This window comes from Oreochromis niloticus, linkage group LG12 (assembly GCF_001858045.2).
Source record: "Oreochromis niloticus isolate F11D_XX linkage group LG12, O_niloticus_UMD_NMBU, whole genome shotgun sequence".
NCBI classification, from domain to species: Eukaryota; Metazoa; Chordata; class Actinopteri; order Cichliformes; family Cichlidae; genus Oreochromis; species Oreochromis niloticus.
The window spans coordinates 18,666,427-18,693,354 of record NC_031977.2 but is presented as its reverse complement, the minus strand read 5'-3'; the positions used below and the strand labels follow the sequence as shown (position 1 = coordinate 18,693,354).

The following is a 26,928-nucleotide window of genomic DNA, read 5'->3' as shown; positions in this document are numbered from 1 at the left end:
AATGGTCTGCATTCTCTCCCTGGGTACTATAGTCTAAAGACTTGTCAAGTTAACTGGTGATTTTAAATTCTTGGTGTGAATGGTTATCTGTGCCTCTTGCCCTATGACAGCTGGGATGGGCTCTAGCTCCTAGGGCTCTAATTTCCAGACTGACTAAACACTGGAAGGTTTGCTATAACAAAAGTTTAATACAAAAACGTCACAAGTTTACAATATTTTTGAATCTATAATTATATAAGACTATGTAGGGATTAGCTGAATTATTTTATCCAAATAAATAGTAATAAAAATTGAACCTTCCAAGCACATTGTGAGGAGAAACAACTGCAGCATTTTAACTCCATTTTGAACTTCACAAAGCAAAATCTGCAGGACGCATTGCCATATTTAGTCGTGTCTTACTTATGCAACAAATTATTTATTATGTACAAAAATATAGTGAGTAACACTGTGCATGAAGAATAACAGAAGCACTTCTTTGCTTTTCTCTAACATGCGCTGTAGCACAGAAAATCCAGTCACTGCTGTGCCAAAAGCTACACATGAAAAAATGACCAGAGCATCATCGTAAGCTTCAGAGCAAAAGATTTATTACAAGAACAACTTGACAGCATTTTCAAATTCAGAAAAAAAAAGTGAAACATTGCAGTATTGCTATTTCATACACAAAAATTCCACAATGTCAAGCAATCTGTACATTTAACCAAAGTTTTAGTGAAAATGGCATCTGATCACAAACATTCGGATTTCGCTGATTGGGGATACGGAGGAATGAGCGTTTCATAAAATCCCGTGTAGGCAGAAAGAGCGGATTAGGACAATCAATCGTTTTAAGATTGTAGAAGTCATGGCTCAGTTAGCCTGTACATTTAAAACACCAAATACGTGTTCGAACAAGCCAAAACAAATGTAAAATGAAAAGAATTAAGAGTACATGTTATAATGTGTTTATACACGCTAAACTGCCCACTGGCTACATATTGCAATCAATGTCGCTTTAACAATACTGATACATCATGAATCATTTGTAGCAGTGAGGAGTCAGCGCATGATAAAATTACTGTATCTTTAAGAGATGGGACACATAAATAAGTTCACTTTGCCTTCAAATCACTCTCATTTTTAACTGACAACATTTCCACTGATTCTGTCTGTCGTCTCGAACTTGGGAAACAGATGTCACTTGAGCCCATGAAAGATGATTTCATAAATAAATAAATTAGACCAGCACTACTTCCCTCTTTACTTCAAATCTGTACATATTCCCATACAGTATGTACACAAAGATATACACACTCTCCTTTCCCAGGCCATGCTCTGTTGGTGTCCAGCAAAAACAATTTTATCAACATTTTCTTTTCCTTGCCTCCACATTGTGTGGGAAACAATCATTAAATATTAATATCAGTTTTTCCTTCGCTCAAATCCAGAAGCTCTTGAGATTCTATGGTTTCTGGAGCCCACTAAACAGTATACCGCTTTCCAACTTTACACCCTTCAACACATGCTAAATACCAAAAAGCTAGTAATGTAGGCTCTGTAGCTGGAGTCTGGCTTGTCATATTGATGACAATTGTGTGAGAGCTTCACAAAGTAGGCTCAGTATCCAGTTACAGCATCCATTATTCATGCACCCCTGCACACATGCAGACACTCGAGTTAAAGCCAGTCAGTCTTCATCTATCAAACCTTACCATGTCATACCAGACCATTATTGGCTCTAATCAGCACCAGGACATTTCAGTATCATATCAAAACAACATTTTCTACCACTGAATAAAACATTTCTCTCTTTTTTTGCCACTAGATGTCACCATAAATTGCGCCACATTATTGAAATCCATCTGTTAAATAGGCGATAAACAACCGAGGGAATTCAGAGGAAATACATCATATATATGGTTTTCATTATTTGCACATCCACCTCGGGTATAACTTATAAATGAAACTGGCTGGTAATGCTTTTTTTTTTCTCCTTCACATTCACACCCAAACTTTCTAATTATTATAAACAGTTAAAGATGGCAATGTAGTGTTACCTAACAGATTTTAGTGATGTTTAGCTAAAAACATTTAAAAAAAAAATGTAACCTGTGAAAAATTGTTTAAGGCAAAGGGAATTTTCAAGGCATTTTCAACACCAGTATTGCATAGCTAAGAACTGAATACAGTGAATATGTACATTAGACTGTATATTCCAAGCCTTGTCTTTACAAAATACCCACTCTCAGCATGTATTTACACATTCATTCTCCTTAGCATTTAATTCCAGAGTACAGTTTGGTCAGAGGAGGAACTCAATATTTAAAATGTCAGCGACAACTATATAAAGTAATATAACCTTCCCCCATGCTCCTCATATTTTTGTTGTACACTCAATGCATTTAAATTAAACTTTTTAAAATTTTACTGCATTAAACAAAATCTTAAAAACCGGTAAGACATTAAGCATTCAAACAAAAAGCATCTATCTTGTCTAGAACAGCTTATTATTATGAAAAGCTGACACTGTTAAATAATAACATGAAACAACTGTACAGAAACTGGTAGTGTGCATAATGTTCATAGAGCCAGAGATGGGTGTACCTTAGTCTATGTTACTGATTACTGTAATGTGAGTATAGTGAGTCATATATGAATACCACTAATGTGGACAGACTGAAAACATCACAGTCATCATGCCAGTATTTTCACTATAAGGCAAGCAGAAGTGCTATGGCAAACCACAAGAGGGAGCCAGTCTGCATGACTCAAGGACTAGTGTTTACATCGTTTCTAGACTTGCAGCTTTAAAGCCCTGGCACTTTACCATGCCCCCTTAGTGAGGCACATGGCAGCACATATGCTCTCTCTTTCTATTTCTGTGTATCAACTGTGAGAATTTCACTAGTGACTTATAAAAAAAATAAAAGATTGGCAAAAGCATCCCCATGCACACATTAAAATTAAAAATTACAGTAACATAAAGACCATTCCTTTGGTAATAAATAATTTGGCTTGAGTGCAAAAAAAGCAATGTGAAGCCCTGCAGTTATTCAGGGGAGAACCTAAATGGAGAAAAAAAGGAGCGTTTGACATGCAGTAAAAACTGTCTGTAGCCCGTTTTTATCTTGTTGGGTTTTTTGTTTTCTCTTTTTTAAACACAGTAGTTAAAGTTCATGACAACAACCCCCTCCCGTGTACTACCCACAGTTTCGTTTTGTGCTACATCCAAGCTTCAGTGTCCACGCTGCCTGACTGTGTAGGGTAGGCGCAGTCTTTGTTGCCCATGGCTGAGGAACGAGGATGAGGATGGATCATATCAGCGAAGGCCTGGTGCAGGCCCTTGCATGTGGCTTGGCGACTGGTAGGATGGGAGCTCTGAGGAGACAGCGGTGGGGTGTGGCAGGGGGACAGAGTGTTGTTCGCCTGCAGGTCTCTGTAGCTGACGGGGGTGGGTATGCGCGAGGGGCCGTTTTCGGGCCTGTTGTCAGTGCGAGGCCTGAACCGGCCCCCCAGTTTGTGCTTAGGGATTGGGTCAAGCCTGTTTGCTCTCTTTGGCCCTTTCTTAGTCTCCAGCATTTCTCCATCAGCGTCCCCGTTAGTCAAGGGCAAATTTGGTGGAGGGGACTCTGAGCGGGATTCGCTCAAGCTGAAGCACATGGAAGAGTTTTCACTTGAGGAATCCTGGAAGGAGCAGTCCTCAGAGAGGGGAAGGGGCAGAGATGATGGACAATCCTCAGGGCCTGGGAGGTCAACACTCCCGTCACCATTTTCCATGTCATAAGGTAAGTCGGGCTGGTGATTTTCCAGTGGAACATCTCCTTCAGGCTGTGTGGTCCAACCAAGAGGATCCTGTTGATCTATCATCCCCCCTTCAGGAGGAGAACATCCATGTTCTCCATTCATATTCCCACATTGAAAAGCAGGTTGCGGGGAAATGTCATTCATCAAACTATCTGACTCTGTGTCTTGAAGCCCAGGCAAGGAAGAAGGGATTTCTCTCTCTTCCATGGAGCTGGAGATAGCTGGGAGCTTCTTGTGACCCCCTCCACACTCCCCCCAGTGTTCAGGCTCTCTTTGACCAAAGTTGTGTGGTCCCCCAAAATTGTGTCCAGAAAGTAAATTTAAGGGGTCCTCCAGTGGGAAGTGACGAGGATTAGTTCTCTTGGATTCCCTGAGGTCAGGAAGATTTCCCATCTTGGCCCCCACATTCAAGGAGGAGGTGGATGAGTTGGAAGAGGAATAGGCAGAGTCAGTGACATTAGGATCAGTGAGTACTGCCGCCGGATGCGTCCCAGCTCGCTGCAAGGTGATTCCACCAGGAGCTTTATTAGACACTGCTCTAGCCTGCTGTGTATTGGCAAGATACTCAGCCTCAAAGCTGCGATAAAGATCATGCTCCCTCTGGGGGTCTAGCGCTGGCAGCAACGGGAAGCCAAAGCCCAGCCCTTCCTCCTCAGGTTCCTGGCATTCCAGACCGGATGCGTTCTTATAGTGGCCTCTCCCAGCAGAGCGGGAGCCCTGTGAGGTCCGAGAGGAGCGGGCGGCATGATGATGAGAGTTGCGAGGAGATGAGTGTGGTGAACGCCGCCCCCCTGATGTCACAGGTGGCAACAATCTGCCTTTTCCTACGGAGGGTGAGCGAGGGGCAGGAGGTCTGGGAGTAGTTATGGTCTTCTTGCTGGGACTACTGCTATTGTTACTCTGGACCCCTTTAACAGGTGAGTTAGAGCATGAGGACGATTGCCTTTTGGAAAACCCAGCAGCCATTCTCGGAGAGGATGGGGGCAGTTGTTTGGCTCGAAGGTCTTCTCGTCTCTCTGAAGGTGGAGGCTGAGGATCTCTGTAGGAGAGAGCGGGTCCTGGGCTGGCATCACTGGACCGAGTACGGCTGGTTAACTTACTCTGGCTGTGGGATCGTGGACCGAGAAGCCTCCTTGGGCCCTCGTTTCCAAGAGAGCGGCCCCTTTCTGTTCGAGGCATCCGCACTCCTTCAGAGGAATCTTGAGGTGGGTTGGGTTTGAGTATCGGCGTGAGTGCAGAGCGTTCCCGTGACTGGCTGCGTGCACGAGGGAGTGAGGGACGCAGGGATGGGCTCTGATTTCCGGCTACAGGCCTCTCGATCATATGTTTCCCCTCTTTACGATTGACAAGCAGCACTACTTCTTCACCAGAGCGCCGTGAAGCACCCCCAAGAGACTGGCGCCCTCCGCCTCCTCCTCCTCCTCCCTTAGAGGAGGCCGTAGAGGAGTCACTGTCACCAGACAGACGTCTTGTTAGTGGTGTAATCGTCTCCTTATTCCTGGAACATAAGGAAGAAACAGATTAATTTATATTTATAATACCTAACACATCTATAAAAGTAATATTTTCTTATTGAGTTTGTGTTCATATCCACAGGTTTATCCACAGGTGGTACAGAGTACACACCTGTGGTAGTATACAGCCCCCAAGACACCCACAGATTTTCGGTGTCACCATATTCCTTCGCACCAGCATGTGACCTATAATGTGTAATATGCAGGGATTTCTGACTATTTCCAACCTGACACTGGTGCACACAGACAGCGTGTCCGACCTCAGGCTCATGTGTTTCTTGGAACAGTGGGCAGTGACAGCCAGAGGGATTACAGCAAAGATGAGAACAAGTGGGGGCAGGATTAGAGGTCTCATAGTTTTTCTAGCCCAACACACACCACTGCGCTTTCCTGACCAGAACACACTCCACTGTCACGCACCAGCAGGACCATCGGGTTTAACTGTTTAATCAGCTCAAAGTTCACATTACGGGAAGGAGAAACTTAAACAGATCCCATGAGTATTGATCAACAGAGTGCATACTGCTGGTTTATTAAAGACCTAGCAAAGGCTGTGATATTTGTTTGATGGAAGATTTCCGGCATTCATCATTTTCTATACAGCACTCAGTCTGTTTCTTAAATAATATTGATAAAGTGTATTTGCGTGTTTTACTGAGCGTAACTTGAATTTTTACTTAAAAAATATAAGCAGCATGAGAAGAAAGCAGACACATTATTTATTACTTACAACTTAAAAAGCCTATAAGACCATTTCAGCACAACAGCCCGCTGCGTTCCTTTGTTATGAATTTTAATTACTGATTTAGAGAGACTATAGGGGCGTCGTGCTCGACTTCTGTGGTTATCCTTCAGAAACTATATTTGTGTTTATTCAGGCTTACTAATTTATCTGCATGGAGCCCACCTGTTGACCTACTTCTCCACTTAGCTGACCAGTTGTCTAGGGATAGTTGTCAGATTAGTCTTTATCTTTGAAAGTGGACGCCCCATGCACACAGAGTTAATTGAAATGAGCTGCTGCCTTGACGTCTGGTCTGAGCTATCGCTCATAACAGAAATGAGCTGGATATTGGCTTAGAGCCAAAGTAAACCACCATTCAGCTCCTAATTATGTTAAACAAAGGCACCCACACACTCTGACATATTCAAAGGTATGTGGAACATTTTTCATGGACTTTAGACTTAGAAGACTTTATTTTATCTATTGTCTCTATATCCATATAATAAATGCCATGGATAAAGATCAGTATTACCACCCTTTCTCTGATAGGGCACTTCAGAAGCATGAAAGCCAGATTTGTGGTTATTTGACACTGACTTTACAGACCATCTGTTTGCCTTTATGTGTAAAAAAAGGCTAAAGCAACAGTTTCCTCAGACTCTAACCCACGATAGATGATTAGAAATCTAATTAGTAAAATGAAAGGGAAATGACAAGTCCTTAAGAGAGCTGATTAAACATTATAATCTCTACCTTGCAGCCACAAGGAGGTGCTGTAGGGTGGCTGTGTGTTATGGATTTATCAGGGCAATGTCACCTGAGATTAGAGAAATCTGCTCTGCTCTAATCTGGGGCTTTCTGGTGTATTTGTTGTGTGTATGCCACTCTTTGTGTGTGCATGTGTGTGTGTGTGTGTGTGCCTGTCAACAGACACAAAATCACAGGTCACAAAAATGAGTATCTCTCCCAGGCTACCCATAACAGATTCATTTCTTATCATTGTATTACACTTACCCACACACTTGCCTGCACACTTGGGTAGACACACACACACACACTCACCTGAGAGGATTAAAGTGGCGGGGCTCTGAGCGATCTCTTGGCGGCTTTGGGAGAAGACTACGTGCTGCGCCAGAGTCGAGCTCTAAAGAGTTCTGAGATCGGCCTGCTCGTGCAGAGGAAGATGACGAGGCACACTGAGCAGAGTGGGGCTCCAGGGACCGCCTGTCAGAAGGTTTATAGGGAGCGATGCCATCATTTCGCCAGTGTGGACCCGGGCTGGTGGAGCGGGAGGAGTGGGCGCTCGAGGACTTGCTCTGGGCTCCCTGACCTTGGCCACTAGCTTTAGCCTGATGGTAGCGGTGGGCTGTGGAGACAGATTGTCAACAAGTGGTTTGGAAAGACTTCTAACCAACATTGGCAGACAGCCTGTACAAGGATAAAAGATATCAAGTGGTCAAGAAATACACTACAGCTAATAACTGTGGCATCTAGCTCTTTATTAGCAGATAAATTACAGCAGCTGCTGCCCACAAAGATGGACTCACTAGTCGAACTAGCCAATCAGACAATGATTTGTCATGTAAAACACTTAGAACAGCTTATAACTCTATTATCTTCAGCATGGCCTCTTACTTTAGATCAGGATGTATACTCTCTCAGAGTTTTAGGCATGAACATGTCCTAATCAAAGTAGCAAAAAAGTTCAAACTTGCTGTACAGATGTGTTGTTGGATCATGTAGCAGAAGAGTTATTAAAAAGTCAGAGCCTCGGGGTTCGGTATGACACAGACTGACTGTTGATGGGTGACAGATTCAGATGTGAATCATGATCTCTAATGTATCGTGATTTATGTAAGCCGAGCCATGATAATAAATCTGTTTTGTAAGGGGCTAGTGGAGAATAGGAAATGACCTCACCGAAAGCAGCACAACGGCACGGGTCATGCTTGTCCAAATAGTGCTCTAATGTGTCCCAGCCCCCTCCGACACGCACCATCACATGGGTACGAAGGACCTGTAGAGAAAAAATAGAGAAAAAAGAGACTTCAATAGAGAAAAAAAATGGACATGCATATTCATACATTAAAAAATGGCTAAACTATGAGTAAACTGCACCAACACACACGAGTAAACACAGGCTGAAGGCTGCCCGGCTGGCCCTTAGTATTACATAACCTCTAGATGTGCCCCTCCATGTGTCCCCATCTCTCCTTTCCCCACAACTCCTCTTTCTCCAGCATCACCCCCAGCTGCTGCCATTATGAGGGGTATTCATTACTATGCCAACCCACAATTAAACAGAGTACGGTAGCATAACAAAGAGCTCGAAGTGTGCTTTGGCCGCTTCTCGCTCATGCCTCTCAGCTGTCTTCCCCGTGTTTTCAGGGGGTAGCAGGGTGAATTTGCATGGAAATAACTCACCCCTGCTGTCCCCCTCTGCTGAGACTTCAGTTATCAGGGAGAGGGGCAATGAGAAGAGGGGGCCAGGAGAGCCATAACACAGAGGGGGGGGTTGGTGGATATGTCCCTTCCTCTCCTCTATGAGGTGCACACTTCCATAGGATCAGACCAAAGAGTCTCACTCCAGGCAGAAGCTGCCTTCACCGAAGCAGCACTGCTTGCTTGATGTGACAGCCCCGTGGATGCATCCCCCTACCTTGGGTTGTGTAACACAGTCTGCCAGCCACATGTTTTGAAGGCTGTAACCCTGTCTTTGAGGCCACAGAGGGCAAAGTCATAATGGCAAATCTGTGCAAGCTGGCACAGAGTTTATTTCCACCAAATCACACGTTGCACAGCATCGCATCTCCGTGTCCCTGGTCAGAGAGAGGGCACAGACATGTGCGACAAAGTCTGACGCCACCTTCTCCCCAGCACAATCCCCGCCAATCCACTACAAGTCATTTCATTGGCCTTGCTCCACTACTACATCAAATCCGTAAAAACAGCTGATCTGCTTATCTCTATCAGACGTGGAAGCATAAACTGCTTATTCTCCAATGCTTTGGCCTTATGTCAGTAACAGGTTTATGCTTTCTGTGATGCTGCGAGGCCATCGCGAGCCAGCAGTGAAAAGCAGGGTTGCGCAATGTTCTTAATATATCATCATATTCATCACTGCAGTATTAACAGTTACAATAAAAAAAAAAGATCAAAAAGGTAGAAGGTTGAAAAAAGCGAGGGATGGACTGTTCTTGGAAATTCTGCAGAAGAATATTTTGACTTGGTTTTAATGTACAGTAATATCTCTGCTGTATATTCTCTTCCTTTTTCTCTTTCTTGTTCCTTTCTCTGTATAGATTTTTTTGAACAGTGAATTTTTTATCCCCAAAAAGCCTCCAGCCTGTGCTATAGGACAATGACCAGCGTTGTTTTAAAACTTCTTTTTTTTTTACCAACTTTTAAAACTGGGTCTTATTTTCTTAAGCATAATACATTCTTGTTTGTTAAACTGATACAGTCATGTGAACAAAGTTTTTATGGGACTCCATGCAATCCTGTGTAAAACTAACTCCTTCCCATGGTTCAACAGCTTGTAGAGCAACCTTTAGCAGCAATAACTTGAAGAAATAATTTTCTTTACTGTACATTACCTCCTATTCTGAGATGAGAAACAAACCTTCTGCCTCTCTTTCTGTCTCCAATAAAAGCATCTTGCTAATTTTACTTTGAAAACTGCACTAGCTCTCATGATGGCACCAGATATTAAAAGCCTCATACGATAAATTTCAATTTGTACTGCAGTATAATGAATACAAAGAAAATTACTAGTGGTCTAAAAATGCTATTTGTACTGTATTAATTTACAGGCTCTGCACAAAGCAACTTCACTGTCGTCTCCTAACAACAGAAAGGTACTGTGTATTTAGGATAATCCCCATTTTATCATGTGAGATGCTGAAACATGATTACAGACACTACACATTTTACACACTGGTAAAATTGTATCTTTGTATCTAAATTTACTGCAAAATCAGAAATTCAGTGATCAATCTGAAAATATAAGCACAAATTACAACGTCACATAGTTCTATTCATTTCACTTCTCTTTGTCTCGTTTCCGTATTCAGTAAGGTTATTACGCATTTCCCCTTTAAAAAGGAATGCCGCAGAACTGCTGAGGAGTCAACTGAGGCTGAATAGATGTTTAGGGACCATGTTCCACTTTAAAAGAGCGCTCAGCTGCCAGATTTCCCAACCAACGGAGGGGTATCACCAGTACAGAGACCCAATCCCTGTTTCTATGGCAACAGTGAACAGAGACTTCTTGTCATCATTGCGGGGGCATGATAAACCAACGTCTTCTTAAATCATGATGGTGACTTAAAAAATTGAGCTCATGCTTCATTTCATCTGTTGTGAATGTATCGCCTCCCACTAGGGAGCAACCTCCCTCAAGGACAAAGATGCTGTATTGAGCCCCCCCCACCTCTGTCATCCCCAGATAGGCGTCAGGGGGAAGGCGGAGCAGCATGAACACAGCCAATCTGACAAGTAAAAGGCTTAAAGCACACTCATGAACACACAAAGCCCATTCTCAAATTGAAATGTTACTTTAAATGGCTGCTGCAACAGGCGAACACATGCTTATGCTGATTACACTGCTTATAAACACGTCACACATCATCTCAGGGACTGCATTCGAATTAAGATGCAGAGTCAATAAAGGGGAGGGTTACTGTGTGTATTTTTATCTATTTTGAGGAGGGGGAGGTCTAATATTTTGAGACGACAGTGACTTTTTTAACTGTTCTCAGTGGCTATTAAAAGCATGGATGTCAAACTCCTTTTACATTGAATTTGCTACATTTACTACACTCCAATTTGATCTCCCCTTTCTGTCAGTCTACAGAAATGAAACTGGCAAGACTTTTCATCCATAAATTGTAAGACCTAAATGTTACAGAAATCTGTAAGTTAATTACTTTGGTGTAGTGAATACAGTTAAAAGCCCAAAATCTTTGTCCTGCTTTGCATGTTACAAAGCCATCCAATGAGCCAGTTTGGAGTCGTTACCAGGTTGATTCTGGCCCCCAGGCCTTAAGTTAGACATCCCCGATTTTGAGGATAAAATTTCAGTTTTCATCTCATGAATTATTAATCATTTCAAAGAAGCTAAAATCAATAAAGGTTTTCAGAAGCATGAATTTAATAACTCCAACATGGTGATTAAATTTTATATCCCACTATAAGTTTTTTGAAAGAGTAGAATTTGTCATAAAAAAGTTCGACTAAATCACTTACTTAACCCAGGGATACCCCAGGGAATACTCATGCAGTAGCCATCAGATACTATTACAGATTAGCTCAACTAATCTGAAAAAAAACCAACCTCAAATTACATTTGAAAATTACAAATTTTAGCGATCTGACCACATTTGAGACAAAAGCTACTTAAATAACGGATGAGCAGAAGGCAGAAATCCAAAAAGTGCACCGATGATATTATTAGATAAAAGCACAGATAAATATTTGAATTATTTTTAAATAACATAAAGGATAAACAGTGCTCAGACATAATAAACGTCAGCAGTTACTGAAAGTAGTCATGTCACGCTCCCTGTGGCATTCATTAGTCAGTCAGACCTCTCAGGTGATCAGGTGCAGATCTTTTAACTCTTCCTAGAATTAAACGTAAGTGTAGTGACGGTGTTTCTGTTTACTGTGGTTATGGTTTTCGGAACAAGCTGACTGCTGACCTGAGCTCAATTACATCTGTGTATACAGTTAAAAACAGACTAAAAATCTTGTCAACTTACACGGGCCTACACTCGGGTTCTTTTGTGTCAAGCATATTTAGTTTGCTTGTAATGAAATGTGCAATATAAATAAAACTACCATTCTTTAGTTTTTACTTGTTTCTTCTCGAGCCTTCTGCATGTGTCTGCCATCATGTTTAGTGCTACTCATCGTATTTCATTGTTACTTCTATCTTTTGGTTATTTCCTTTTTTAATCTGAATGTTAGTTTTCTAATTTGTCTCGTTGAGCTCTCACTTCATGTTTTTGCCTCGATCTCATTACTGTCATCTGTGTTTGCTTGTTTTGCATCCGTGTCTTATCACCAGTCAAATAATGTCTATATATTCCTGTGTTAAAATGGCATTAAACTCACATTTATAATCTGACACTGAATTAGTAATAGCCTCTAATGGCAGTTTCCTCCTTTATAACCACTAATTAATTGCATATATGTGTATACTGACCCATGCAACTAATAACAAATCGTTAATGTTGAAGATTCAGAAGCAGAGGTTAAAACCAGTGGCTGATTAATCTGTAACACTGCATTTGTATGTACTCCATGGCTTCTCCATAGCATTCCTTCTGGTGCACCTGTTTTGGATTACCTTTTTGGACCTCGCAGATTTTCGGATTCTTTCTCAGTGAATAAATGCTTTTTGCTTCCATGTCCTGCACTTGGGTCCTTTTCCCAGTGACACGTGGATGAATGGTTTGAATACTAGGCCAACAGCTATGCAGAAATGGTAGAAAGGAGAATGTCCTACCCACAACTGATGGTTATGGTTAGCTGAATGTAATCACAAAGTGTTTTTTGTGTCTTCACATGAAGACTAAAGAACCCATTTATCCTTCATATCTACCAGAGCTGCAGGGCATGAAAAAGGTTGGAAATTACTAGCCTTTAATACAACTCGGGTTAGGTGTTTTTGAAAAATGCTATATAAAAATATAAATCTTCAAACAAAAATGCTGGAAAATTGATTATTGATGCCATGTCCACATATCTGGAAATGGAAACTTGCTTGTTGTAGCAGCCAGGGAGCTCTGATTGCTGCAGATATGTAAATAAACCCAGAAACACCCCCATGGTACAACCACGCCTCATTCCCCCTTGTTCCAGGAATGGACTGGTGCCGTCTTGTCTTCCATAAAACTGCCCTCCGTCTGTCTTCTGCGTAACTGTCCTGTCAAACTGAGAGCTGGAGCCGTTTTATGGATGTTGTTGAATGTTGAATGTGCAAACCGGATGAGTGAGGTGTAGCTGTATGTGGGTGTTTCTGAGTGTGCGATTGGTGCGTTACTCCTGGCTGTCACAATGACTAACACACATCACACAATCTGTTTTTCAAACATGTATCACATTTCATTATATAAGTTGATGGTGTTGGCTTTTTTTCTAGGCCAAGGAGAATGCCCACAGAGCACAATTACAACGCTGAGAAGGGCCTTGTAAAACACTGAAGAGTCAACCCATTTTTAAACACAACGGCTCAGTTTTGCAGACCTGGATCTGCATTGATTTTTCCTTTTGGTGTAGGACTGGCCTGACCCGCATGTGGGAAAGCAACTACAAATCCCACAGTCTCTAAATTCAGAACACGATACATATTTGGAAGCTGTTTTTTTTTTTTATCTATAACTCAATATGTATAAAAAATTCTTAATTTCTTAAACAAAGACAATTTTACCAAAAATGTAATCATATATATTACATTACATCTCCTAGTGTGGGCCAAGTGGTGGCGCTAAAAGTGAAAATAAATAAATACTGGCATAAGAGCAGTCAGACACGCCTAGAGCAAACCCGGAAAGCCGTTCAAAGAGTCCATTATCAGGCTGTGGTACATGTTAGGTAAGTGACACCAAATCAATCTTTGGTATCAGACGACCTTCCTGCACTGTCCTCTGAGGCCTGGTGTGGGTTCAGTGGCAGCTTTTGAATTGAAAACAAGACCAACAGTCCAAGAGAAACAGGCTACAGCCAAGATAAGGAAAACTCAGGAAGTGACCTAAACCTCTATTTGTGTCTGGATGGAAAAAGTACAATCCTGGGAATGGGCCAGATGAAGGCAGTTCATAAACACTCACTCAGGAGAGAGAGAAATCATATTACTGTTCCAGTTTAATTCAGCCAAACAGCTGAGGGATTTCTGCTGGTATGTTATCTTGCTCTTCATGAACCAACAAATGATCCCATATGGTGCTACCATATGGCTCCATGTAATTGCTGTATGCCCGTTGTGCTATGTGCCAAATATACACGCACATGTGACAAAATAAAGGAAAAGCCAACAGGTGACTTAGTAAGATGTTGGACTACCACATGCTACATGAACAGCTTCAATGCACCACTTGCATTATTTTTCCAAATCTATAGCACTCAACAGGAGAAACAGGAGCAGCGCCATTCTTCCAAAACTTTGTGCCCTCGTTATGTCTTTTGATGACGTTGCTGTCTTGCCCTCCCCAGCAAAGCAGAGCTATTAGATCCCCCAATGTCAGAGGTCCAGGGTTCAGGTTTTTCTTTTAATTTGTCCCACATCTCTATAGTATATAGTCGTATTGTCAGCTGAAACAAATACAAATATATACTAATCTTCCCTGCAGCTTACCCCTATGTTATAAGCTCCTCCCACCAGAAGGGGCACAGACATGTAGGCGCTGACATTTGGTTTCACAGAGAAATCCAAACATCCCAGGAGAAACTCCAGTCCTTAACCCATTTAACTGCTGCATATTATTCCCTTCACAGAGTTTTTCATTCTTTACGCCACAAACCTGAATCAGACCATTTCTATAACAAAATGCTGAAATTTCAATGCAGGTTTTTGTCGAACTACACATGCAACCTACCTGGCTCTGAAAACCTTAAAAGTAATCGTCCTAATCCAGGTGCATAACTGCTCATGCTTTATTTTTGGTTGTTTTTTAGTAATTTGGTAATAAAACTTACATCATTCATCTGATTTTTGAAACTGATTTCGTCTGACAACGTGACAACAAAGTGATGGTTCCAGAAATATTAGGAGACAGATGTTAAATCAGATTCATTTTAGGTAGTCACTTGTATGGCGATGGAGGCATTTACTTAGCTCTTGTTAGCTCTTAATAAACACCAACATACCGGTGTACACCTTCCTGAATGTTTTCAAACATTACTAAATCAGCCAGAGGCCTATATGTCCAAATGATCATTAGACTGCAATATATGGCATCTCCAGCTATTATATGTCATATCACTGCACATATCATAAACCTAATTTAATGTAATAGATTCTTACATACTTCTGTTAGGCCTACTTAGCTAAGCTACTGTAATTATAGTGTTACAGTTTGCTGCTGAATGTGAGCACAAAAAACGTTTGGACGCTCATTGAAATTTTCAGGATTATTAAGGTAATTATACTATTTACAGATTTTCTGGTGTGATGTGGTGATCTGGTCTGATCTCTAAGGTTGAAAACAGCACTGTGCTGTAAGCAGGTTAAGTAGTTAATATGAGTCCTATAAACTCCATTCTTATATCTGTGCATCAGATGAGCAAGAAGATGAATACAGCATGCTGAGAAATGACAGGTGGCGAGTGCTTTTTTATTAAATGTTATATACTAAAGGATCAATGGCTACCCAAACTGTTGTGGACAGTCGTCGGCTTAATTATTTGTTTAAAAAAGTCAAAACAAAGAGATAGGAAGGGATGGATGGGGACAGGAAGGGGGCCCACAGAGGCTGCTTATGTACAGACCCCAGAATTCTGAGATTAGCTCCTGGGAAGAGCAGAAATGTTCTTTGTTCGACAGCATCTGTGCACAATTATGTAAAACTTGGTTGATCACAGTAGTTTTCGTTTGCCTAAGTGTGTTTTTAATAAAATTGCATTCAAATGAAAAACTGTGCCTAACAAACATTAAATTAACATAAAGGTAAAAGGAGTAGTAAGTTAGGTTTGACTACTTGTACTTGTGATGTTTTCGACTGTCAAAACTGCCGTCTCAACATTTTTTACATTCTCATGACAAAACTAGTAATGTGGACATTCTTACACAACATTGTTTGTCCCCTTATCTGTCAGAGTAAAGTGCATACGAAGATGTGTATCACAGTGACAAATATCTGATGATGCTAGGGTTTATCTTGGCGATGGCTTACTCTGATGAAGATCAGTGCGCTGGAGTCCCCCACTTTGTACTTCCCCTCTGACACCTTGATCATAGGAAACTGAGCTGGACAGGAACACTGCCCCAAAATCTCCCGAACCTGTAAAGGACAAAAACAAAGGATTTTTTTTTTTTAGATTTTAGATGATTTATTCTTTGGGCACTTTAACCTTTATTCAACAGGACACTAGGGAGCGACTGCGGGGGCACAATCAAACCCAGGCCAGGTGAGCTGCAGCAGCAAAAACAAAGCATTTTTAACATTCAGATGAGCCACACATGATGTGGGCTACCTAAGAGGAAGCTGATAATGATCCTTTCCTGTTTCCCAACATGACATCATGATTAGTCACAAACTTGCAACAACGAACAACGCGCTGCTGAATGTGAGTGTTGCGTGTCAAAAACACAAAGCCTCTGTTTTATGTTACGAGAAATGAGCAGTCTTCCTAAGTATACGAGTGTGTTGGAGTATGTGTGTGTCATCTTCCTGCCAAAATATTCTCTCCAACCCCCCCACTGGGTGATCAAGCACCGCGCCCCGCTGTCTCACCACAATAAAAGCCTTTTCTCACCTCGTCTCTTCAGAACATTTGGTCATTAAGTTCACCGCTAAATGTCACAAAAAAACCAACACAAACACAAACACAAAATACACACCGGACGTGCTAATTAATACTCTCCCTTTCTGGCTCTCTTGGCTTTTTACATGACCGTGTTTGTGCCCGTGACATCATCAACTAGAGGGAAGAAAAGAGCACAGAAACCAGACTAGTGGCGATGATGTCAGCAGGCCGGTGCTGCCAGATGGGGTTTGAATCGAGAGAGTCAGAGCCGGTGCCCTTGCTGTGGTTACGGGTGCTTATTAGGCAAGCAGAGTCAGACACAACTGCAGGGTGGAGTGAGATCGCTCGCTTTGTTGCGCAGGCCTGCCGCTCTTGCTGGATTGGACAACTTTGATGTTTTTCTTGGCGTCTCTGTCAGACAAAGGCGTGTGCACACTTGTCGCGCAGCAGCCAGAGAAAGTAAAGCTGCAAAGTGGACTGAGGAGAGCACAGAAGCAGGATGAAGGATGAATAACTGCTTCATAGGTGTAAAAATAAGGGGAGGGGAGGGGTGCATGTAGATATTAATCTGATTAAATACCTGATTGTAGCTTCTCCGCTTTAGCTGTTTACTGCACCTTTTATGCTATCCGCAGGGCTCAAGGGATATTGCTTGTTTGTGTATATGTGTTTGTGTGCACGCTCTACCTACCGCATAACCGGTATGGTGTATTCAGAAGATGAAGGTGCCACCTTGTTATTTTCTTGAAATAGCACCCTTCTTCTATCCCGTGCTAATTAAAGAGGGAGGCCTCAGAGCTAAGCCTCAGCATCTCACCTGCGCCTCTGTTCTCCCTCTCACCTGTTTGTATTGAGGCTCCTTTACTTCTTCTTTCCTTTTCTTGTCTGCTTTGTTGTAGATCAGCCTCTATTTTTAGCCCGTGCACTGCCTGACCAGACCTATATTTATCTTCTCTTTTTTTTGGTTTTGCTTACATTTTTACAGCTGCTTGCTGCTTCTCTTTTTGTCCGCCCAGTCACCCACTCTTTCATTCTGTCAGTAGGTGGACTAGGCCTGTTTGGAAAAACCCTAGTCTGTGTGTTAATGGAAAGACTGCTATGGCAACAGACGCACACATAGCATTACCCTTCCCTTTCTGACCATACAGTTTCCCTTCTTTTTTTTTCACTGCAGCTATAGTAAAGTCTCTCTCCCTTGGTCCTGTTCAGATTAGGTTTTCCTCTTAATGTGTCACATTAGAAACACTGAGCAGGATGTAGATTTGAAGTGTTTTTTAATAGTAACCCATTCAAAGAGCAGCCCTTGCATTTAAAGTATTTAGTCAGTGGATTCTTTGCTGTGAAATGCTTGCACTTCCCATGTCTTCGCTGTGTCAACAATGACAGATAAACTGAAACTAAAACACGCACGCACACAGGCATGCACTGCTTATGGTGGGGGGTGGGGGTGAGGCGAGAGATGGGGTCACGCAGAAAACATGTGGAAGTGGAGCTGGAACACTGGGGAAAAATTGGGGGAGGAATTATGGATGCCTGCCGGTCTCACGAGAGACGCTTTCAGCGAGAGCTGCAGATGTTTGACAAGCAAGAGAGAGAAAAAAATGAAGATGAGGGAAAAATTCACAGCATGCCCCTGTACTGGAAATCTCCTGCATCTGTCTTAAGATAGGAATGCAGAGATGGTTTTGCAAGAAGACAAAAAGGAATATTTTCAAGAAAGTTTTGTGATACTTCCTTTGAAATGAGAAGCTATATTTGTTTCTCTGAGGAATTTAACATTAAGATCATGTGTTCTTTTTAACAATCCCACAGCACAGATCTTGTCCTATCTGCGCAGTATGAGTCAACAGTGTCCTCAGTCCTTTCCTTCCTGACCTGGAAACACTGCAAGGCCAACTCATAGAAAAGGGTGAACAAAGGAAATGGGAGCGGAGGAGTTAAAGATGTCTCGGTTTTGTTCTCTGTGCATATTCTGTACTGATTTCGAATAAAGACAAGCATGCAACACTGAGACTTGACTTTGCATCTGAACAAAATGTCATCATCACAAAGGAATGTCCAGGGTTTCCAGTTTTGTTCTACTATTTGTTGCTGTATGGTTTGAAGTCAGTGGTTGTTATGCAAACACACAAACACCAGGTTTGATTATTTTTTTTCCTGGTTTTGTGGCTCAGGGTTTTATTCAGATGTACTCTCAGATCCTGCAGATCCATTTGAATAATGGTCTGCTCCCTTCATGAGTCAACACCCACGTACGGCCACATTTCACCAAACATAGGTGTGCTGGACTCCTGTAAGTGGCCCCTTTTATGAGTATAAAGGGACGGATACTCGTTGCTAAATTCCAACAATAAAAAGTGAACATTACAACTCACTTCCCAGGAATTTCTTTCTACAGGGCGTTTCTAGATTTTGACTTTTGAGCCCTCGGTGATACAAAAGCGTTAATAAAAGAGCATGTGGCTCCAAGGTGATGTTTCCAAATGACAGAACAAGACTCTTCTCTTAGCTTATCTGCATGCCCTGAAGCCTGGAAGCTTCCCCGGGATGAAACAAGCGTGCCGTCAGTTAAGAAACAAGAAAACTAGGCCACAAGAGGCTCCTGCTGTGTAAGGGAGATTTTTTGGAACTTGAAGGGTTATTGCTTCACCACCCATAAGCAAGCGTTCCCAGAGCTCTGAAAACCGCTACACTTCAAACGCTATCCACCTATTAAACCGCTGCCCTGACAGCCTGTATAAACGACTTCTTCGTGGACAACCACGCTTTCTCATAAACTGGGAACAGCTTTCGCACAAACGATCTCATTAAACAACACGGGGGTGGAGGGAGGTGATGAATGGCTAAATGAATGATAATTATGTTTTCTAATTATGTTGGACCTGTAGCCCAGGGGAATGAACTAAAAGAGAGTGTTCAGACACAGTTAGTATGCTGGAGTAAGAGCCTAGCCTAACCAGCAGAGAGAAGAAATGGAAAAACAGTTGGATGAGTGCCCTGGGGTCAGATAGGTCACTTAATGCCCTTACATGGGGAGGAGAAAAGGAATAAACACATTTACAATCATTCTGAAGGCAGCAGTTTGCTGTGCTGTTGAAGAAAAGTGCATATACACACACAGGCTTTAATACCGTTTTGCCGTGAGGGTAAATAAATGCAACGAATTCTAGCAAAACCTTTAAACCAACTGAGAAACATTTGTATTTTCTACTGCTCCTCCATTACATCTGTTACCATTAGAAGCATTATTATGTTGGAAAATATCATAAATCTACATGTCATTTTCGTTCCATCTCAGGCTCACAAAAACAGTTTTTCTCTTCTACTAATTTCTTTGTTTATTGTCTAGTATTTACTATTTTTTAACTTACTCGTTTACTGATGTGTTTGTTTATTTATTTCTCAGTCTTGAGTTGTATATCACTTATCTTCCTTGTGGAAAATAACTGATAATGACGCAGGGCGGTACCGCAGAGTGGGCACTTGCATCCGGGGAGGAACTAGGGGATGGGACTGGAAGTGCGGCACCACTGAGGAGGTCTGATTGCTGATAAGCTCGCCTGCAATTAGGAGTGTTTTTTTATCTCTGACCCGCAGTGCCACGATTTCTTATTTCCTTGCATATTTGTCACATTTATGTGTTTCATTTTACAATTAGACAAAGATAAATGGTAGATAAATGGTAGTGCATCGTAGTCAAAGTCCGGACTTAAATCAGATTGGCATACTTTAACATGCCGGTATCAAAGTGTCTAAAGATACAGTTTCAAAGTTCTTAGTTCTTTGCTAAGTTGTCTGTTATGTGTAGACACAACACTGGTTCATCACTTAAGTTTTTAAGTTTTTATGCTTTAACTATTTATAAGTCAGTGTTAGAAGTTTGGCTTCCTGGTAGCAAAATGTTAAAGTTTCATACAGTACTGTATTCTGTCAAAAGCAGCATTAAAACAACAACTCTAAAACAAAGTGGGAAAGTAAGCATGCAAAACTATAGGCAGCAGCTAGTTGGCTTAGCTTAGTGCCCTGGTTAAAAGCATTTCCACCTCATAAACATGATGGATTTTGTTTGTTAATCTGTATGAAACAGAAAGGAAATATGTGCTTAACATATAATGTTTTAATTAGTGAGCTTCTAAGATCTCAGTAGATGTTTTTTGCTGTTTTATACTGTACTGTATGTTTGCTCAGAGGTGAAAGTGTAATCATACCTGCTACAGGATAGCTAGCATTTACTGCTTTAAGGAAATTGTGCCCTGTAAATCAATGCCCTTTTTTTGGCCACATGACAAGCACCCACTTAGGCTGAAGCAATATAAGAGTCTGATGGGCATCATGTGATCTAAGAGCAATAACACCATTATTCAGCTGCTCCAGTCAAAGAGCAATATCATCATTCAGTGCATGAAAATGAATTATCCGGCCAAGGTTGGGCTGATTTGCTGGTTTGTCTCGATGAGGATCAACAACACTCAGTGCTCTCCTTGTGGCAGGCAAGGTTAGAGGAATTTATGTTTAATCCCCACCTGAGACCAGCTTGTAGAGGCTGCAGGCTGGTGGAGAAAATAACCAGCGAATCACTGTTCATACAGACAGAAAGAGGCAGATCAGACGGACACCCAGTTACGCGATAAACATGCAAACGATCAGCTGATAGCATCAAGTACAACAATAAAGACATAAAGTGGGCATTATGCAAAACTGAGGACTCAGCTGTTCCATGTGCACCGGGCTGTCTGGAAAACGAAACGAGATGGCGACAAGTATTACTGTGCAAAATAACCACTGATAACAGCGCACCCCTTTAAAAGCAAAGTGCACGTAGCAAAGAAAGGAGAAAGAGTGAAGGGTGTTTCGCTCTCTCAGCAAAGCATCTGAGTGTGACCCGATCCAAAGCATGACCTACTTTTCCATTTCACCCTCTCTACTGTAGCTCTCCCTCCCAGAGCCACATCTATTCTAGTCAGGTTTAACGGAGTGTACAGTGAAGTCACTCTAGGCACATTTTCTGTCACCACCCCCCACCCCTCCTTTGTATACCGTGAATGCACGAATGACACCATAAGGTTAACGGAGCAGAGTGTCCATGCATGTAGTCATAATACACACGTTATCTGTCTTTATCACCCTCCCCCTTTGCCCTGCTGATGTTTCCATCCAAAGATCAAGATGCCAGCCTTTGATTACCTCACTGCCAACAGTAGCAGTCTATTCATTTCCTCCTTCCATGCCCCCAACGAGACATACGGATCCACTCTTTGCTTTATCATCTCCAGTAGGGACAGATGTGGGGGGATGGGTTGCGAGGGCTCAGTGTCCATAATTTGTAATGATTTGGAATAAACAGACTGCAGTTTGTATAGCTACAACAAGCATATTTTACTATTGAGACATGCAAATACTTGCGTGTGAAAAACACCTAGGAGGAGATTTTACTGAAAGACTGTCATCCTACAAATATTTAGGTATTTGGTTGGATGACAGACTTTCCTTTAGAGTGCATATTGGGCACTTTGTGAAAAGTAAAAGGTTAGATTGGGTTTTTATTATTGAAATATGGACCATTTTAATTTATCAGTTAGCAAAAAAAAACTTCTACAGGTGACAAATGTCGTTGATTATGGTGGCATCTGCATGCTGCTTACATTTCAATGTCTAGACTCGCAGCTTTTTTACGTGTCATATCAAATTTGTTGTCGCTGTGTACTTTATGATCTGGTTTCTTGGTCTTTGCTAGTTTTAAAGAGACAACTTCACTGTTATATTTTTATGTACAGCTTCCTTTTATATCTGTGTAAACCCTCAACATCTTCAAACAGCTGCTATGATTTGTGGTGCTCTACTTGGCTATTTTGCATCTTGGTCATGGAATAAACTTCAGAGCACGTTAAAGCCGAATGCTTTCGTCTCCCTGGAAGAATTCAGAGCTCTCATAAAGACTTCTGTAACTGAAGTGTGCAACTGCTACTCAGAAGCTGGACCTTGAATTTGTATTGTTTTGACTCTGACTTGTTTTATCTTCTTTTATGTAATTTTTGATGTTTAACTTGTAACGCTGTGATGGTGTGCCTACTTGGCCAGGTCTCTCCTGAAAAGGAAATGTTAATCTCAAGAGACTACCTGGTTAAAAAAAAAAATTAAATAAAATAAATAAGAAAAAAGCACAGAGACCTGGAAAAGAGACTAAATGTATCTGTGAGGGTACAATGTGTGTTTTGGGGGGTTTTTTTGCTTCAGCCAATCAATGTCATTTTCATAATCCCTGTATGATGATGATAGGACAGAAAATCCCCTAATGCAAAGGATAAACAGTATTTGTGGGTATATTCAGCTCACCCGTGTGAGCCAGCTGCTGTCTGAACATCTTTGGGACTGAGAAGAGGAACATTTATTGCACTCAGAAGTCTTAGTGAGTCACTTCCCCAACATCAGAGTGGAGCACTGGAGCATGAGCCGGAACCTTAACATTGACAGATTAGTGGCAGACTCTGGTGGAGAGGGTGTGTTGAAATCAGGAACGTCAACAGCTTACACCTATTGTATAGAGCAGGTAGTTGATGTGACACATAAACTGTCTGCACTGCGAGTCATTTGTTTACTGAGTCACTTTATTCTTGCATAAGCCAAGTAGTCAGCGACAAATTATAACTTCTGTGACACTTCTGTGATTGCTGAACAGCCGAAGAGGGAGCTGTAGTTTGAATTATCATGGCCTGTCTGTATACTTTAACTAATTAGAATAACGACATGTAATCCTATTATCACCACACTTGCTTTGTCTCAGTAATAGGATTAAGTTGATTGAGTAACCACTAAACAATGTGCTGAAGAAGATCCATACATGCATACTTTTTCTTAACTGCTTATCCCACCAGGACCGTATAATTTGAGCCTATCCCAACTGATACCGGGCGAGAGACATGCTCCATCACAGACACAGAGAGTCATCCACACCAACACTGTGTGGTACTGTGGCAGGGTATTTCTCTATTTCTTAGCTCAGAATCTTTATATGCAAGTGTGATCTATTCTTTCATAATTGAACAATAAATAAATATCGTGTATCCCAGTCTCATGTGAAGCTGCCTTACAATAAACATTTCTTCATAGATATAAAGCTCAGTTCCAATTTCCTGCTTTTAATTGAAAGTATTATGGGTAAACATGAAAAGATGATATCCTGACTTTAATCAGTGATTGTACATGGGTATTATCTCCTTCCACTACCTCACATTAATAATATTTTCTATAAGAATACATAGAAGCTAAATGGAAGCTGAACCCTCGCATTACCAGGATCTTTCATGACATAAGAGGCTGATAATTAATTGATGATATGTTATCAATAATGCTACTGGGTATGCATAGGAAAACGGTTTGTGGAGAGGTTGATAAATTATGTATTTATTTTTAATGTAGAAACAAAATTAAGTCAATGTGAATTTAGATTCATCTCTTGTAAATACAAAAGTATCCTGGTGGATAAACTTGTGACTGTGCTTATAGAGGGAGAAGTCTTGAGCCTTGCAGCTAGAAATGGGTAGCAGATATTGATCAAACTATGTAGATGACAGTGTGGATTTTATTTTTATTTCCTGGTAAACACCCTGTGTCGGAGTGCAGGAAATAAAGAGGTATTCAGTGGAAATATATATTACACACAGTCTGCCACCAACAGCTGACATAATTAGACAGGATGTGTTACTAAATACAACACGCTTGATGATAGTGTACTATTTTAATGTTGCAGCCTGTGGTCTAAGTGCCCTGATCACATTTTTTTAAGAGGATGGAGAGTTTATTCATCACACAGATGATAACAGATAATTCCATTCCCTAAACCAAAAACAGTCAAATCTGTGTCTCGATCACAGCTGAGGGATGCTGTCAGTGTAAAACACAGCAAAAAGGAAAAATGGGAATGAGCATCTGTAGCTTTCCTGTGATGATTCTCTCCCAAAAATGTAGCTCGCTTGTATAACCCTCAGTCATATGAGCGAGGGATAAGGACAGCGCACATCTTCCTCCACGTGCTCTCCTGTTCTTTGGAGGTCACACACTAGAAATGGGTCTGCATGAGTTTGGCTGCTGACTGTCTCCCCTCCTCCCTCTCTGGTGTCCCTCACATTTTTGGTGTCAAAGACAGACATCAGCATGACAATATTACAGCCACCCCCTACTCACAACCTAACAAGCGTGCGTTGTGCTGGGCTGTGCTCATTAGCTTTGCACTGGCAAGATCTTTGCCTCCATCACATGTTCATGTGCAGCATGCTCTGTCAAAGGTCAACCAGTTCAGCACAATGAATGACAAGAGTTAATGGTTTGACTGCAAAGAAGAGGGAGTGTTTCAGAAGCAAAACTGCCCAAAGGGACATTCCCAGCATCTTGATTGAGCAGATACAGAAATGCCACATAATCAGGAAGCTTGTGATATTGTGTTGATGTCAAGCTAAATGAAAGAAAGAAGTGATACTAAGTCTCTGGGAATTTCTTGAGATCCAGGACCGGTATTTCCAGAAGAATGCAGCCGATTTGACCTGTGACTTTTCAACACTTTCCTGTAGGAGAGGGCAAAGCACACAGGCCCTCCAGAATTGAAGGAATTTAACAGTGCGTCCTAAAACAAGCTCAGATGTTTGCACGCACCCACCCCACAGGTGATCTATCAGGCTCCTGTGTTCTTTATATCACTGACATGGTACTTTCAGTGCAAGTGTTTCACTTTTGGCACATTTTTGTGTTTTACTGTGGGAGAAAATGGGTCTTCTGTGAGCTGTTAGACGCAGCTTTAGCACCAGTCAAAACACACCGGTTGATATTTACTGTAGACTGAGGCCACGTGATGGAAAACCTCTATTATACATTTATAATAGGAATAAAGCGTTCCTGCAAATCCACTTCCACACTTATGACTGAACAGCATGGAAAGTGAGCAGCGGGATCATTAGGCTGCACTTAACCTTCCTAGTTCATAAAGCAGTTATGACACATTTTGGGTTTACGGATCTTTTCATTCGTTAAACTCACCAGTTCATCCAGATTTCGCATGTCACATAAAACTCTCTTCTGCTGCCAGATGAAGGGCTCTGGATCTGGCTCCTCTTCATCCTCCACACTCTTACTGCTCTCCTTCCGGCTGAAACACCTGCTGGGCGAGCTCTGCTTAGCTGGCTCCCCTTCATCGATCCGCAGGCTCTCCTGGTCCCGGATCTCCTCTTCGATCTCCTCCTCCAGCTGGATCAGCATGGGGGCCAGCATGCCGAACTTGGACCCACGTCGCGCCACCTCAAGGAGACAGAGAACGAAATTCTTCTCGTTGCATTTCTCCACCAAGTCGTTGGTCTCGAACATGAGGACGTCTTTGATCCAGAGCTCCTGCCTGCACCAGGTGATGAAGTTGGACACGTTGTCCCGCGCCACAAACGAGCCGGGGACAACATTGCGAAACTGGAAGACGACATCTTTAGATGGCAGCTTCATGGACTGTGCAGCTTCGGGATACTCCAGCTGGAACTCGTGCGCAGCGCGGTTCACGTTGTTGGCGTGCCGACAGAGGACACAGCCCGTCTCCAGCCCTTCCATAAAGGTGTCCGCAGTGATATCCAGATCATACAGGGTGTTAAGCCATTCAGCCAGATCCTCCTTCATGGCATACAGGTATTCCTCGCTGGATTTAAAGGGCCGGATACTCTTGGATGCGGCGGACTGGATGTTGCTCTGATCAGCCATATTGTCGGATTATGTATCAATAAAGTCTACTTGATAATTCCCGATTGTCTCATTGCACAGCTGCGCTCCGAAGCCTCACGCGCAAAGAAGAGCAAAACAACCGCGTGGACGCACCCACGCCGACGTGCCATGAAAGCTCCTTGAAGCCAGGCTTTGTATCGTCACGAGCACATCGGGATGCGGAGCGGCCGTGGCGCATGGATGCGTTTTCCGGATATCTGCGGAATTTGTTTCCTTTAACGAACGCATCGCCGAGTCCCGCGCGAGACCACCAGTTAATCCACACTGTGGCCGGTAGGTCCTCGCGCCCACAGAAATCCACGTGTCGCCATATCAGTGTGCGAGGCGGTCAGCCAGAGCAGAGTGAAATGAAAAGCACTCCGCAGCGCGCAGTCCTCGACTCATTTCACTGCGAACAGGCTCGGCCCATGATGCGCCGCCTCTTGCGCTGAATATGTTGACCTGCTGTAGCTCAGACCAGCACAGCGACTCGGTGGCACATCCCATTATGAGGGATAAACGGAAGAGAGGAAAACTTAACCCCCTGCTTCCCTCAGTGGTGTTTAACAGTAAAGGAAATCAGTGGTGTAGTCTAAGTAGGCTACTCTGTCGGTTTATTTCCACGCCACTCTCGACTTCTGCTCGTCTGCTTCACGGCCTTTATGGAATAACTTCAATATGAATAATAATAAAATTTTTGTTTGT

The 26,928-nt window shown here is 42.2% G+C and overlaps 1 protein-coding gene across 1 annotated transcript; it reads right to left on the bottom strand.

Moving 5' to 3' along the window:
• Positions 1-568: 568 nt before the first annotated feature.
• On the bottom strand, positions 569-26,928 carry gas2l1 (growth arrest-specific 2 like 1). The gene is made up of 5 exons (XM_003451715.5): positions 25,522-26,928; positions 15,921-16,028; positions 7,945-8,041; positions 7,087-7,390; positions 569-5,284 (listed from the first exon to the last, which is right to left on the bottom strand). The coding sequence occupies exons 1-5, from the start codon at positions 26,221-26,223 to the stop codon at positions 3,205-3,207; spliced, it is 3,291 nt and encodes a 1,096-aa protein (XP_003451763.1). The 5' UTR covers positions 26,224-26,928; the 3' UTR covers positions 569-3,204.